This window comes from Pocillopora damicornis, chromosome 8, assembly GCF_964200805.1.
Source record: "Pocillopora damicornis chromosome 8, jaPocDami1.2, whole genome shotgun sequence".
NCBI lineage: Eukaryota > Metazoa > Cnidaria > Anthozoa > Scleractinia > Pocilloporidae > Pocillopora > Pocillopora damicornis.
Genome location: NC_142677.1, coordinates 7,799,943 through 7,814,270, shown reverse-complemented (window position 1 = coordinate 7,814,270; position 14,328 = coordinate 7,799,943). Strand labels below are relative to the sequence as shown.

At 39.0% G+C, this 14,328-nt stretch overlaps 1 protein-coding gene across 1 annotated transcript; it reads right to left on the bottom strand.

Moving 5' to 3' along the window:
- Positions 1-426: 426 nt before the first annotated feature.
- Positions 427-8,524, bottom strand: LOC113678170 (uncharacterized). The gene is made up of 5 exons (XM_027195038.2): positions 6,951-8,524; positions 4,406-4,604; positions 2,799-3,374; positions 1,306-2,118; positions 427-978 (listed from the first exon to the last, which is right to left on the bottom strand). The coding sequence occupies exons 1-5, from the start codon at positions 7,686-7,688 to the stop codon at positions 854-856; spliced, it is 2,451 nt and encodes an 816-aa protein (XP_027050839.2). The 5' UTR covers positions 7,689-8,524; the 3' UTR covers positions 427-853.
- Positions 8,525-14,328: the final 5,804 nt, after the last annotated feature.

Sequence of the window (14,328 nt, the reverse complement as noted above, 5' to 3'; positions counted from 1 at the left end):
CATGGCCTGGTTCTCTGATTACCTATCAATCACTGACTGCAGATATCTGGAGCTGCGGCGGACTTAAACATTCCACAGCATTCAAGTATTTGGCCGGTTTTATGCTTGAGAAGTATATAATGAATATCTTAAACATGTCGCAACTAAGTTATCTCGGAAACAAGAAATTCTTTCACGAGTGAGACTGTTATTCACAGGAGACTCTGCAAATCGCTTGTATAAATCCATGAATCTACCGCTGCTGGAGTACTGTGACGTCACCAGGCATGGCTGAGGTTATGAGGTTATGAACCAAATCAAAACCGAACGTGCGCAAGAAAAATTAGATAGATTTGTCTAAAAAACAGTTTCATGAATTGTCTGGTGATGCCATCAACGAACAATTAGGATGAAATCCGCTTACCGAGAGACATGAGGGCCACAGATTAAATAGGCAATAAATGCCTTCACTGAGGGGCTGTTCCCGTTTTATTCAAAAGTTATTTTAACATCAGACGCTGATACATTCGAGATCAAGGCACGAGATTCAGCAAGAAACTTTTCATCGATAAAATCGACCCTACAGTTAATGATTCAGGACACTAAGGACCGTTATACGGCTAAAAAATCCATCTTTTATTAACTAATATGTTTAATTATGCTAATGATGAACGGCTGTTTCCATTTCTGAAACGAAAGGCGAAACCAGAAAACAACCAAACTAGAGAGAAAAGTCTGAAAATTCCAGAAGCAGAGTGTTCCTTCATATCAAGAAATGCCGTAGGCGAAAGAAAAGTAGAATTCGTTCACTTTTTTGTTAAAAAGGCCATATTGGCTTGTGAAGGTTTGACAGTCAACTGATTTTTTTCATAACTCAACAGAAGAACTCTTCGGCAAGTTCTTCTTTATTCAAATCGCTGAGTTGTCTGTAAATCCTGTCTGGTGAGGGTAGTATGTTTTGTGGAATTTGTTCTCCGCTTTGATATCTTTTTGCATCCCCTGAAAATTACAAAGTAAGAAATCGAGTAACTGAACTGAGAATGATTGGCCGCCATGGCTAGAGGAGAATGAATTGGTTCAATAGTTGCTTACAAATAATATGCATATAGGAGGAAGAAACGGTGCATATGCATGCTTTACGGTGCCAGAGACTCACTAATTCATGTTATGGATAACCTCTCCTGATACCTCGGGTTGTCAATGCCCAAAAGGAAAGGCCAGAAAGGTCCTCTTTTCTTTTCAGAACTGAGGTAACGTGAAGTTTATGTCGCCCTTATATACAGGGATCTTTAAGCTGAACGTTGCATTGCTCTCTGAGATTCTTACCTTGTGCTCCAGTTGTGTGTGATGCCTTGTGTCCTCGAGATGAGGGGTTTTCAGTCAGGAAAACTCTCTCTGGGGAAGTAGAGGTGAGATCAGATTCAGAATAGCTGTGGTTGCAAAGCCCTTGAGAAAGTTCATCGTTGACAGCATATGAACGTCCCCGACGAGGTGATACGATAAGATCCCTGAACTCTGGCTCATCTAACCTGCGTTGATCGCTGCTGCTTAATACTGATTCGAAGCTCCTAGATTTACCAAGGTGTGGAGAGAAGTCCAATGACAGCTCTTCATCAGCTTTAGTTCTCCGAATGTCAAACAATGCCCCAGTTCTTGGATCAGTACCACGTTGTTTCTTTGTTGAATCGTAGTTTTTTGGCTTTGTTTTCTTTGAAATACTTTCAATACAGCTTGAAAGGGGCGCGTCCAGTGAACCATCGTCCTTCGAAAGTGACTGAGATCGCAGCTTCCGTTCTGGCGCTGATGTCCTCCGAACCCTTTCAATAAACGAACTACTCCTGGGTGAAAATGGCAAGAAAACGGAGGGAGATTTTGATCTATGGTTGTCGGTCAAAATTGGTGATTTCAACGTTGCTGTGTTTATATTGGAGTTCTTGTCAACTCCAAAATGAGTGACTTGGATTGTGTGGATTGGTGAATGTTTGTGTGATTGCTCTTGGTAAAAGCTATTCCTAGAGTTTACATAATTTTTTCCAGTTTTGTCTTCCATTGACTTCATGTGTCCATTTAAATATGTTCCACTTCCGTTGTTACAGTGACTGTTGGGTGTAGTGTCCTCTGTTAATTTCTCTTTGCTTCCTACAGAAAGTATTAAAAAAACACACTAATCAATGAGAAGCGCACAGGATGGGAATTCGCTATTAGTAAAGGTCCCTTACATGATACAGAAACTTTTCCTTCTTCTTCATTCTTCGACCACTGACCACGATTTGACAAGAAATTGTTTGCATATAATCCTTTCTCCAGGCTTATTACTGGGAAACAAGATTTCCATGAAAAATCTAGTTACATGGTTTGATTAGAAGAGATGGAATTGATTAATATTTATTTACTTCTTTTTCGTTGCTCGAAACAAGCGTTCGACTGCAGCCAAAAAAGAAACTCAGCTTGTGACATTTAGCGGTACTATTTTCCATATTGGGTGAAACGGCATATGAGCTAATACCCTTGATTGGGACCAGTCAGGACACTAGAAAATTGCGATATTTTTCAGTTTCATAACTGCACTATGCGCTTTAATAGGGGAGATAAAAATTACACGCTTTCTGGAGCATACTTCGCCTTTTCTAGTTTCCAGTGAATTTGGAACTTTTTTTTCAGTTTCATGTACTTAAAAGGTCAAGTGTAACTCTTTGTGTGTGTTGGTACGGGCACGTTTGTTTTTCAAAATAAAGTTTGTTTTAGAGATGTAGGACGATTCTTCTTTTCCCACTATTGCTTCTCTAAAACAATATTATACGATCTAACGCGTTACTTACCAGAAGCATCTTGATTCCCCCTCTGCTTCTCATCTGAACTAACTTGAATTACACTTTCTGTGCCCATAGACACTGCAATTAGATGGGTTTCATCAGAGGTATTTTTGAGGCCCCTTTCAGTCCTATTACCTTGGTAGTTATCATCAGATCTGGTGATAACTAGATTTCTTTGAACATCAACTGAAGATGCCATTGAGAACTGTTGTGAGTCGGATGTTCCTACGGTATCATTCTGCGCCTCGGTTTCCCCAAGGGCCAGTTCTGCTAATTTTTCCAACTCCACCTCATCTTTGAAAGAGATGCGCTTCTGGGTGAGTCTGGGCCGTTTTTTGGCATGACGTGTGGCAGGAGTATTATCCAGTTCACAAGTAGTATTCATAATTCCAGCCTGTTGATACCCGAAGCTCCCTTCGTATTCATTGCTGTCAGCATCAATTCCAGAATCATTATAGCTGGTAAAAGAGGGCACGTTCCTGATTTTGTCGCTCTCGGTCGGGCTTTTACCTGGTTTATTTTTATCTCCTACATAGCTGGTCCGTGAGCAAGTGGACAATCTTCTGGTGTGTTTCCATGGATCTGAAAATATTGAGATAGGGAAAATATGATAAAAAATTAAAATTGCAGATCTCATGATCGAAAACCTTGTGGGTCGGTGGGGCTGGTCACGTATATGGACGTAAAGAGGAGTTTTGCCTGCAGGTGGTAAACTACGATTGTGTAATGACAGCGATAAAAATGGTTGTCCACTTACGATGGTGTCACGCCACAAGTAGGGGTGGTTTAAACGTTCACGTGTAATATATAGATTTAGCCAAGCTTAAAAGCGGAGCTCGCATTTTTTTTTCCCGCACGTCTCAAGGGCACAACGCCTTGCCCCGGCCAGGACTAGAACCCGGGTCGTCCGACTCGGAGCCCAGTGCACTGACCACAGGACTACTGGACAAAGCCGTGGCGTCGGCGTGCCCGCAGTACAGTTGACCACGCTTGTTAAAAGTAGCGCCTTGTACGGTCGTACATCCAAATTTTTTCGGCTTGATGGGTTACTACTATTTTGTACAATTATGGGGCTACACTCCGCGAGCTCCGCTATAAACCAATCCATTATTCAACAAGAGGTGTCTCTACAGGTCTTTAAGATCTTTGCATGAGGTGGCAAACTTCTCCTAGTTATGAAAGGAGGCACCACCATCAACATCATCAGTGAAATAATGGAACTTTGATTTTTTTATTTCCGAGAGTTTGATTTTCATCGAGATTGCCAGGTTGTTGTGTCACTCCTACGAAATCTACACCGCTGGGAGGCTAAAGAATTTTCATAATTTCTACTTAGCATCAGAGGATGACAGTTTCATAAGACTTTGGAAACGAGACTTACTCGCAGGGCAAACGGTGACAAACACTGAATTCCCGATGACGGAAAGCAGGGTTAGCTTAGAATGTATCGGCTTATTACACTATCTCTGTTTTGTTTTGTGTTCTTCCTTGCTTGTTTTTCCAAGTTACCATCTTAAGATACCTAAACCTTCATATACAACACTAAGGCCAAACACAAAATCGTAGTTGACGTTTCCCCAGCTGGAAGTGGGTGTACATTGTATTTGGCATACCTTTCATGTTATAGCGAAAACCGCAGCAGCAGCGAAGACATGTGCATATAATAAACAAGTATCCTCTCCTGTATGGCTTGCACATAGCTGCACCAATAATTGGGTTTAAAACAGAGTTTAAAACAGCTAACCGCATCGACCAGAAGTGTGCCAAAGGAGGGATTTCAAACCAACCGCTCACGTGTTGAAGAACGACGATCTGATAAGAAAAAGATGATCACTTTTCCATGACGCCCTTACGATGTTCAATCAAAACGACCGCTTAAAATATAATAAACATTTCCACATTACATGAAATTCGAAATTTGCTCATCAAATTCATGCATGAATAACCACTCCCTTAACTAAAGGTACATGTAGAAGTATTTGCGCTCACGTTATTTGTTTTACCAGTGGTTTTGCGTAGGAGATGCTCATAGAGGACAAAATTACATAGCCCCTTTTAGGCTCTCTGTTAGTTTTATATGAGCTCAAGAATCTCTGTGTTGACTTGTTTCCAAACTATTCCAAGCAACATCTAGTCAAAAGTTCACTTAATCCAAACATTGCGGCAGCAATCCCCTTAACGCGAAAACAAGGAAGTATCAATCATAATTTTTAATAATCTTTTACTGAAATCCCCTGTTATTTGTTTTTGTAAAGCATAGTTTCATAATTTTCCCAAAAGCGGACAATCCAAGTTTTGACACAACTTTATCTAACAATCTTGCAGATGGGAGGAGTTTCATCTTTCTATCTAGCGCTATTGTAAAAGTGTTCGTGGGTATCATTAGGATAGGACAAATTGAAATAGAATGGGGTTTAATGATTCCAGAATTATTTTTTGACGATGGTTTTCAAATGTGTAAGTCAAGTTCAATTTATTTCCCGTCTTTGTCTAAGAACATTGCTTTTCAGAAAATGATATGGAATCAAATCGTTGAAGGTAAAACGTAAGTCAAAATATGAGAAAACCTTGAAGATACTGTTCAGGCAGGTTGGCCCGATGTATACCGAACTGGATCGAAGTATCCAGTTCTGATCGATCCTCGGCTAGGTCACTGTGCTGTGTTTATCAGTACACTTTACTCTAACAAGGCCTCTTCATACCTAGGACTACAGATAGGCACTGGCAGCCTGTAGGGTAAAACTGAAAAAGTGCTGGGGGTAAACAGCACTAAATTATTCTGACGCTTCATACAATGCAAAGTGGGACAAGTTCCGGACGTGCGGGCCCTTTCACTCGTGTTTGTTAAAATACCAAGGATTCTTAAATTGGTTTACGTTACTCTCCATATCAGATTAAACATCTAGGATATACATTCATTTACTACAGAGCATCTTCTTTGGGTTATCAGGAAAGCAGAAACCACAGCGCTCCTTTGATAACGCTTTTATTCAAAACGGAGGGAATGCAAACTGTGTATCATTTAACACAATACGGAAGGAAGATCTGTTTTCTGTCATAACAATTGAAACATGAGACAAATGAGACAATTAATGGAACTCGACCTTTCTCACGCAATTTTCTGAGCAAAGATCGGCTTGATGTCGAGCCAATTTTCCAACTGTCACAATTTACCAATAGTCGCTTAGCGAAGGAGACTGAGAAACACGCGACAAATGAGACTATTGAATGGACCTCAACTTTCAACACGCAATATTCTGGGCGAAGTTCAGCTTAGCGTCTTTTACAGGTCACCAACTGTCAGCTAAAATGGCCGATTTATTTTAACACCATTAAGAAATGAAAGGAAAAACATTAAAACAACAGGAACCAATCAGGGTACTTATTACAGAGCAGCGAGTAAGAAAAATATTTGCTATGCAAAAGATGCGAAGGCTGTTAAGGTTACATTAAGGTCTCTGTCAGGTTCTGCGCATAAAACTTCAGCTTCAATAGCCTTTCTGACATTATTATGATTTTCGGTTGCTCTTTTCAACAATAATCAAGCGTATTTAGTTTGGATCTCGCTTTTCCGTTTTCTATACATATTCGCGTTAGGCCACATACGGAAAATAATAGCATGCGAACTATTCTATTTTATTTATAGCAGTTAGCTGTATTTGTCTAGTCAGTCGAAGAACTTGCTTGTTGCCATGCATATTCTCAGAATCCCCGTCGTCAACGATTTCATTTATGATAATAGAACTAGGCCTAGGAGTTCAGTTTGCACATGTGGGGATATAAAATGAAGATACAAAAGGAAGTATATTTTGCCTGAGCAGGTTTACGAAGAACTTCATCGACGAACGGTTTCGAGACATACAGAAAGTGAATGATTGCACCAACAATCGAAAGATGTCGTGTCATATTCGTTTGATTTCTAAAACTTAAAGGATCAATTGATAAACATTGCAAAACCCAGCGAAACCCTAATAACGATTTTACTCTGGAGAAACTCAGAAAATACTAAACATTGCTTTGAAAACTGCTTTCATCGTGAAGAATACATCCATAACAATAGCATAAATCGGGAAGGTTCCTTGAAAACGGTCCAAATCACATGATAGCTAAGGATGTTAATCAAAGGTTAAAAAAATACACAGTCATATACAAACTTACCAAGAAGAGAAGCCACGATACACAGAAGGCCACCATCATAACGATCATAAGACGAGCGAACATTTGGTTCATCTGTTGTCTTTTCTTGTCTGAACCGTCTATGTCATGTGTGGATGTGGACATTCGACGTTGGCGACGCATTAATCCTTTGACGCTATACATGACACGTGTGTAGCAAAATATCACTACAGCTAGCATCGAAAACCCGAGGGCCAGAATAAAGATACTGTAACCCATACTAGCAGGTCTCGTGGAATCGAAGTCAAAATGGCAAAAGCTGCCGTTGCTATAGGACCTCATTTTACCGATCCCTGTCAAAGGCAACATGGAGTGGGCTCCACTGAAGAAGAAGACTCCAATGATTATGTAAATAAGTCGTTTTTCCGGGAGATATTCCTTATACCTAAAAGGCATACACATCGCAACATATCTATCAATAGCCATTATTGTCATCACGAGCATTATTCCACAGTTTAGCGTGAAAGCTGTCCAACCAAAGATCATGCACGACGGCGATCCTTCCTTCATTTCGTTGCCCCTCAAATATGCTACTAGAGTCATGTTTAGTGGAATGAGCGCCTTTAGTAGATCTGCAACGGCCAATGTGAAAATCAAAATATCTGGATTGTATTTCTGTTTGAAGCGGACAATCACAATAATTGCTAGAGTATTTAGCATGATTATCAAAACCTCGAGAACCAACAAGGTGAATCCTTCTGATTTACGAATTTCACTCATTGTGTGATCGCTGGCTGCGCTAATTGCCCTCCGGGATCCAATTCAAATTCTTCGGTGACCAGTAGTAGTAGTAGCTTGTAGTTTTTTCTCCAAGGTAAACATAATATTTGTGTAGTGTGGTTCACATACTCTGTATTCGAGCCCAGCCGGAAATTCTTCGACCGAGTTCTCGACGGCAAAGGATAAACACTCGCCTGATCCAGCGATATGAACCGAAATGTACTACTCTTAGGGTCTTCGGGGCAAGCTCGGCATACCGTATCACTTGTAACGCAAGGCGTCAACCGCGCAATAACTAAATAACAGGGATAGCGTTGCTTTAAGCCGATCCAGAAAAGTCACAGAATGAACGGCTACTTGTCACAAAGAATCAGTGCAAGAGAATATCGCTCTTCATTGTCTGTACAGAAAGACCTTCAATCCGCTGCGGTTAGCGCTGTTAAAAGTATCTGTCTCCCTAAGACGTCCGGACTGTCGTGAAAACATGCATGTGCATCTTCAAAAGGTGTTAATCTCGGTTTTAATGCCTGGTCTTTACTGGCTGCACAGGACGCTAGCTATCGTATTCAAATGAATCACGGCTTGTCCTAAATATTGACTTTCAGTCGAAGAATTTTGTGGTCCTTGACAGTGGTTTGTCATATTTCCGACAGATATTTGTGCAAGAGCAAACAAAGCCCCCGAGGTCTTGACACTGATTGTTATTTCATAATTGGAAAGCCGCCTCGACCATATTTTGAAAGACGTCGCGGTTCTTAGAAATGTAATCTTTAAAATGTTCTTTCGGCCTGTGGAATCACTACTTTTGCTCTATAATCCTCAATCGAATTACTTTCAGGCTCAATGGAGTGGTATTACCTTAATAGGTAGAGAAACTGCGTTAGAAATAAGTCGCGATTACTAGCGTTACCGGAATTCAAAGCGACGAAATGTCATCAAAGTTTAAACATACTAATCATACCTATATTATCCTTTTGATGAGAAACTCAATTTAAAAAGCCTCTAACAGGACCGAATGTATTCCTTCTAATTAGCGTTTGTAACCAAAACAGATTGACCCCAAAGTCTGACTTAAATCTTTCCTGCTTGATTTTTGTATTGTTCTAAATCCCCCCTGATTCACTGCTCCCCGCTGAGACATGAAGATCAAGCAGAGGAATTGCTCTTAAATGCCAAAGTGTTAGTACTTTCCATTTATTTTTAGAGGTTGCAGAACACTGGGTAAAAAAAAATAGGAAGGAATCTTTCACTGTAAATCTTCCTAAATCATCGGTTAAAGCGGCTTCTAATTGTTTTGTATCGAATTCGCTCGTTGTTCGAAAACACGTGTGAAACAATGACTCAATAAGAGGCTCCTACTCTCATGGGTAGGGTCAGATAGATTATGCCGTCGTGATTTCGGACATAATGCTATAATCAGAACATCGAGCATGATGCCGGTATAATGACTAAACTTCTTTAAAATTCCCTAGACTAACAGTTCGACAAGAAAGATATTCTGAGATGTTCTTAGCAAGTTTAACCTTTTGGTGGTCGGGATGAGTGAGGGTTGAGGGCTCCTAAAGCTATTTTTTAATTGCGATCATAAAGAAAATTTTGAGAATAATTTTTGGCATATCGTTTTGTCTTCAGGGGTGACGCTCTAAAGCATAATGCTCAAATTTTCGAGCATGATTTATCTGACCATATTGATGGGCTGGTGACATACGACTAAGTTCTTGCCCTCTATTCTTTCCGCTGTCATAGCGTTTTGCCGGGTATCTCAGGGTACGCCCGTATCTCAGGGTATGCCCGCCCGTACCGTACCCAGAATACCAAGATTTTCGGTATCCCCTCCGGAACACCAAAAGTCGATAATATTGAGAGAAAAAAGAAGACTAGGGAAAGTAACATGGCGTGCATTTCAATATGTCGTGTACATAAAAATTGCTTGCAGACGTCAAAAATTGCCTTCCAAAGCTTATTCTCGCACTCGTGTGTGAAGCGAAGTGTCCATTTAATTTGTGGTGAGATGTCTTAAAAAGACCCATCAGTCAGTAGTTTTAGGTGGGTTTTTTCACATGTAAAATATTTAGGAGGTAAATGGGTATCAGTTAAATGTGCCACAATACAGAAGGACGATTTTGCTCAGTGATAGGTTTTTCAGTCTATTTCACGTTTGTCTTTCACTTGAAACTGAAAAAATGACTGAACACTGGTGCTTTTTTATTAACTCTGGGGCTGTGAACTATCATATATAATTTTTCTGACTTACTTACTATTTGTGTGTGTGAAATATTCTTATTGTTCCACTGACCCTTGCAATGTTGTCAGAAGTTTACCACAAGTAAGAAAAGTGTCTTGGCATTTGTCTTTGGGTGTTAAGAAATCTTGGGTAGAATTGCAAACTTAATTTTGTTACTTTGTTAATCATAAAATAATAATAAATAATAACTGACTCTCAGCTCAGGTCTGTTCTTAGTATGTTCTTAAAATGTTGGTTTATCTCAGCCTGAATGTTCTATATTAAAGGTTCTTATGAAAATATATTGTATTTTACCCATGCAGTTGATTGGAATGGTCAGCAGTTTTTGGTCTTAAATGGACTTGATTGACTAAGTAGTAAAGCACAGTAAAAAAAGGAAGCAATCTTCATTTATATTGTAACATCAGTGAAACATGTTACATGTCAATAGTAAATTTCTTTCACCATTTTTCTCACTTGTAAATTTCTATTATCATTATTACTATATAGGTTATTAGGAACCAACATAATGACCAACTCCCACTTGGCTTCTTAGCTCAGTTGGTTGAGAACTGCATTGGGATTGCAGAGTTTGTGGGTTCAAATCGCGCACAGGCCTGAATTTTTTTAAAGGACTTATTTTCACCACTGCTAAAGTAGAGTTCATTACAGTGAAGATTGCTCTCATATTCATTATTACTTTTGTACCAACTTTGTTAAATACCATATTTTCTTGAATAAGTTTTCGGGGGCTTATTTAAAATTTGACTAAAAAGGGGGGGGGGGGGAGTGCTTATTTGAAGGAGGGCACTTAAAGGCCCATTTCCAACCTTGATGCAATGCAGTCGTTTGCTTTTGTTTTGAACCACCGCTTTTGTTTAATAGCACCTCTGATTGGTCAGTTATTTTTTTACCTTGTCACGTTGTCTCAAAATACCTTCCGTGTTTTCTTCGATGCGCTTGAAGAGCTTGTCAAAATAATTGTGTTTAAAACAGTTCTATACGTTTTAATCCGGTATGGAATTAGATGAATCCATTGATTTAGTAGATTCCGAGGCAGTAAACGCTTATGGATCGGTTGTTGCGAAGAAGGAACACGAAAATCTTTGCGAGCATTTCGAAGAAGTTGAAAATATTGATCCCCCACGTTTTCATTCGATCATCAATTTTTTTAAATTGAAGTTTGCCATCTTAGTAGGACCAAGGGTCAGTTGAAGTTTCCTGCCCGTGGAGAGGAGCTTGCGCTCGTTGGAAAATATTCTACCTTAATTTACAATCCTCAAGCGCTTCTAGAAAGTGAAAAACTTCCAACGTTGTCCGTTTCGCTAACCTTGTACACAGAGTGCGAAGAGATCCAACCGTGACACCAAGAAAACTTTCACCGGACACCACCGCGCACGGTCTTCGAATAACTAAACGTCCGGCAGTCTAATATTTTTCCATATTTCTCTTTGAAAAATACCAATTTCTATTGGAAAATATTTTATCTTCATTTAGAATCCTCAAGTGCTTCTAGAAAGTGAAAAAATTCGAAGGTTGTCCTTTTCGCCGACTCTGTTCACAGAGTGGGAAGAGATCCAAGCGTGACACTTAAAAAAATTTTCCTTCGGATATTCTACCGGACAAAATTCAAAATACAGTAAGGAAACTGTAAAATGACGGACGGCGAATGTATTTACCGTAAAACAGTTGACTATATGTCCAGGATGGCTCTTGAGAAAGACAATTTTAGAGGTTTTCAGCGATCAGAGAATTTCGTGTTATAGGAAGTCGGGCCGAGGCGCGCGTTTCATCAAGATTGGAAATGGGCCTTTAATCAAGAGGAGTACCAATTGAGTTTTTCTTTCAAAGAACTGTAACTTTGTTTTGGCTAAATCTTTAGAAGAAAAATGAAAACTACAACATGATTCACCCAGACGTAAAGTCAATCTTAACATCTTTTGTTTTTTCTAACAAAAGGGGAACTATTATTTGCTTGAAAAACAGGGAAGAAGCCAAGGAGTATGACAACAATGCGATTGGAACTTACAAAATGAAGCATATGCATAGCGCTAACAGTTTGGAGCTTGTTGATCACATTGTGATTGAGCTGTAATTCCTTTCCTTTGAATGCATCCTAATAACTTTATAATCATGGAAATTTCTTGTCCTGAAGGCTAAAGAATGGTCTCGTTGTGCCTTAGAAGTTGACAGCATTTACCAAAAGTGCAGCCATAGGACAAATATTGAAGGAACAGATGAACTACATAGTGGAACTTTGCAAGAACATGGAGATGGAAATAACTGGAACGGAAAAAGCTATTCTACTTTACTGATACCACCGTAGTTGAAGGCCCAAAAGTTACAAATAAACCGGCATTAGAAACAGGTTCTTTTTTTGTATCCTGGCTTATTTGCAAAAGTTAGGAATGAAGGGGCTCTTATTCAAGGGGGGTGCTTATTTGACATTTTGGCCAAGGAGGTGGAAGCTTATATGGGAGAGGGTACTTATTGGAGCATTGACACTTATTCCAGGAAATATAGAACTGGTAAAAAAGTATATTAGGTACTTTCTACCCTTGGAGATCAAATATTGTGAAGGGATGCTCAAATCCCTAAAGAAAAGAACATCACCTCTTAAAATAGAATGTATTTTTTAGTGAGTGCTTGTTCAACAGTTTTTCATGATTGAGTTATACAGAAGACAGCAATCCAGGGTGAAAGGAACACTGACTTGCTTAGCATGCACCTAACCAAGAAGAGATACCCAAATACTCAGTGATATGTGTATTCCTTGGAAGAAGGAAAATCTTCCTGTTTTCACAGACTGCATTCAGTTGGTTTATCATATTTTAAAAGTACATTAAAACTGGGTGCACCAAGATAAAATAAAGAATCAGTAATCTATCCTAAGATAGAAGGAAACCCCTTAATCCCAAGTGATGCAGGCATTCCTACCAACATTTTTCTGACTTCCTGGTATTCTAATTACTAAAAACAACCATTTTTCTCTCTTTACACTGGCACAGTCATGCAAACAGGGAAAAAGGAATCACTGTTTTTCCTCAATGTTGTTTCAAGCAAAATCTTGTATAAAGAAAAAAAGAAATTGTTTTATTTTTATCCTGTGCAGAAGTGAGGTGTACCCAAATCCTCTGTTATATGGGTTAATCCTACCCCAAATATGGAGTATGTCTCAATTTGCATGTTATGTGCTATATTAATTCCTGTTTTGTATAGTAGAGTACAGTTATTTACCTAAAAGATGAAGTAGCCTTACTGGTCCACTCTGGGTCTAAACTTGGATGACTGTGGTATTTTTCACATCTTATGAAGAACATTTTCTGATCCCTGTTTATTTGTATTGTCATAAGAGTGTGATCTAGTGAAGAAAAATTACTACCTGGCCAACCATGAAGATTAAAAGTTGGGAAGGGATAATAGAATCCTTAGTGATGTAAGAATCCCTTCCATTGGTGTAGCTGCTGAGTTCTTGGTTCCCCTGGGTTAGCCATTTCTGTATCATCTTATATTTTTTGATTGTTGTTATTTCCTTTTTCCTTATTTGTGATTTTTTCCCGAGTACCTTTACTTTTTACATTTTATGGCATGCATGTAAATAGGGAGACAATGTTGCTCTTGAAAAAAAGGTTTTTTTTCATCCAAATATGAGCCATGACATGCCTTCTATTATCTGTGCACTGGCTGATTGTATTATTATTTTGTTGTGTTCACTCCTGAACACTGGTAAGCTTCTTACTCTTCTTATTATCTATCAGGGAATAAAAAGCAAGCAGTCAGATTGCAGCATTTGTGATCGGATCTCTTGTAGATTTATATCATACATACATGAATTATCTAATTATAATAAATTTACCGGAGGAGGGAGAATTGTTTACAGAGAAAAAAATGTGATTTGAGGTGTGCCTGTCATTACTTTGAACAGCAGCTGGATTTGCTCACTTGTACTTACCAATATCCTTTATGCAAACCTCATTGTACACTGAACTCTTAACATAAATGTAATTCTTTTTAAATTTGTTGACTTCTAGGAAAAATAAAGCAACATAAATTGGAGATCTCAAACTGCAGGAGAATGCTGTTGTGAGAGTCTCTAACTACAAATTTTCAACGGGGGCCAGAACTAAGTGGGCCTTCAGGCCTTTAAAACTACCCACCTGCTACTTTTTACTATTGATTTGTACAATGTTTTATTAAAACCACTGATGATGTAAATCCTCCAATTTCTGATTTATTTAGAGACATCTTTTGTGAGGATCAGGAATTTGAAACTATACATTAATATACAGTACTTATTTCACTATGACACACAAGAACTAAAACTTGGGAACAGTATCCACTCTTGATTGCAATGCATTCCTTGCCACCCAAGAAGCTAATCCAGGCCTGCAAAAAACTGCCCTTGCCTGTAAAGCA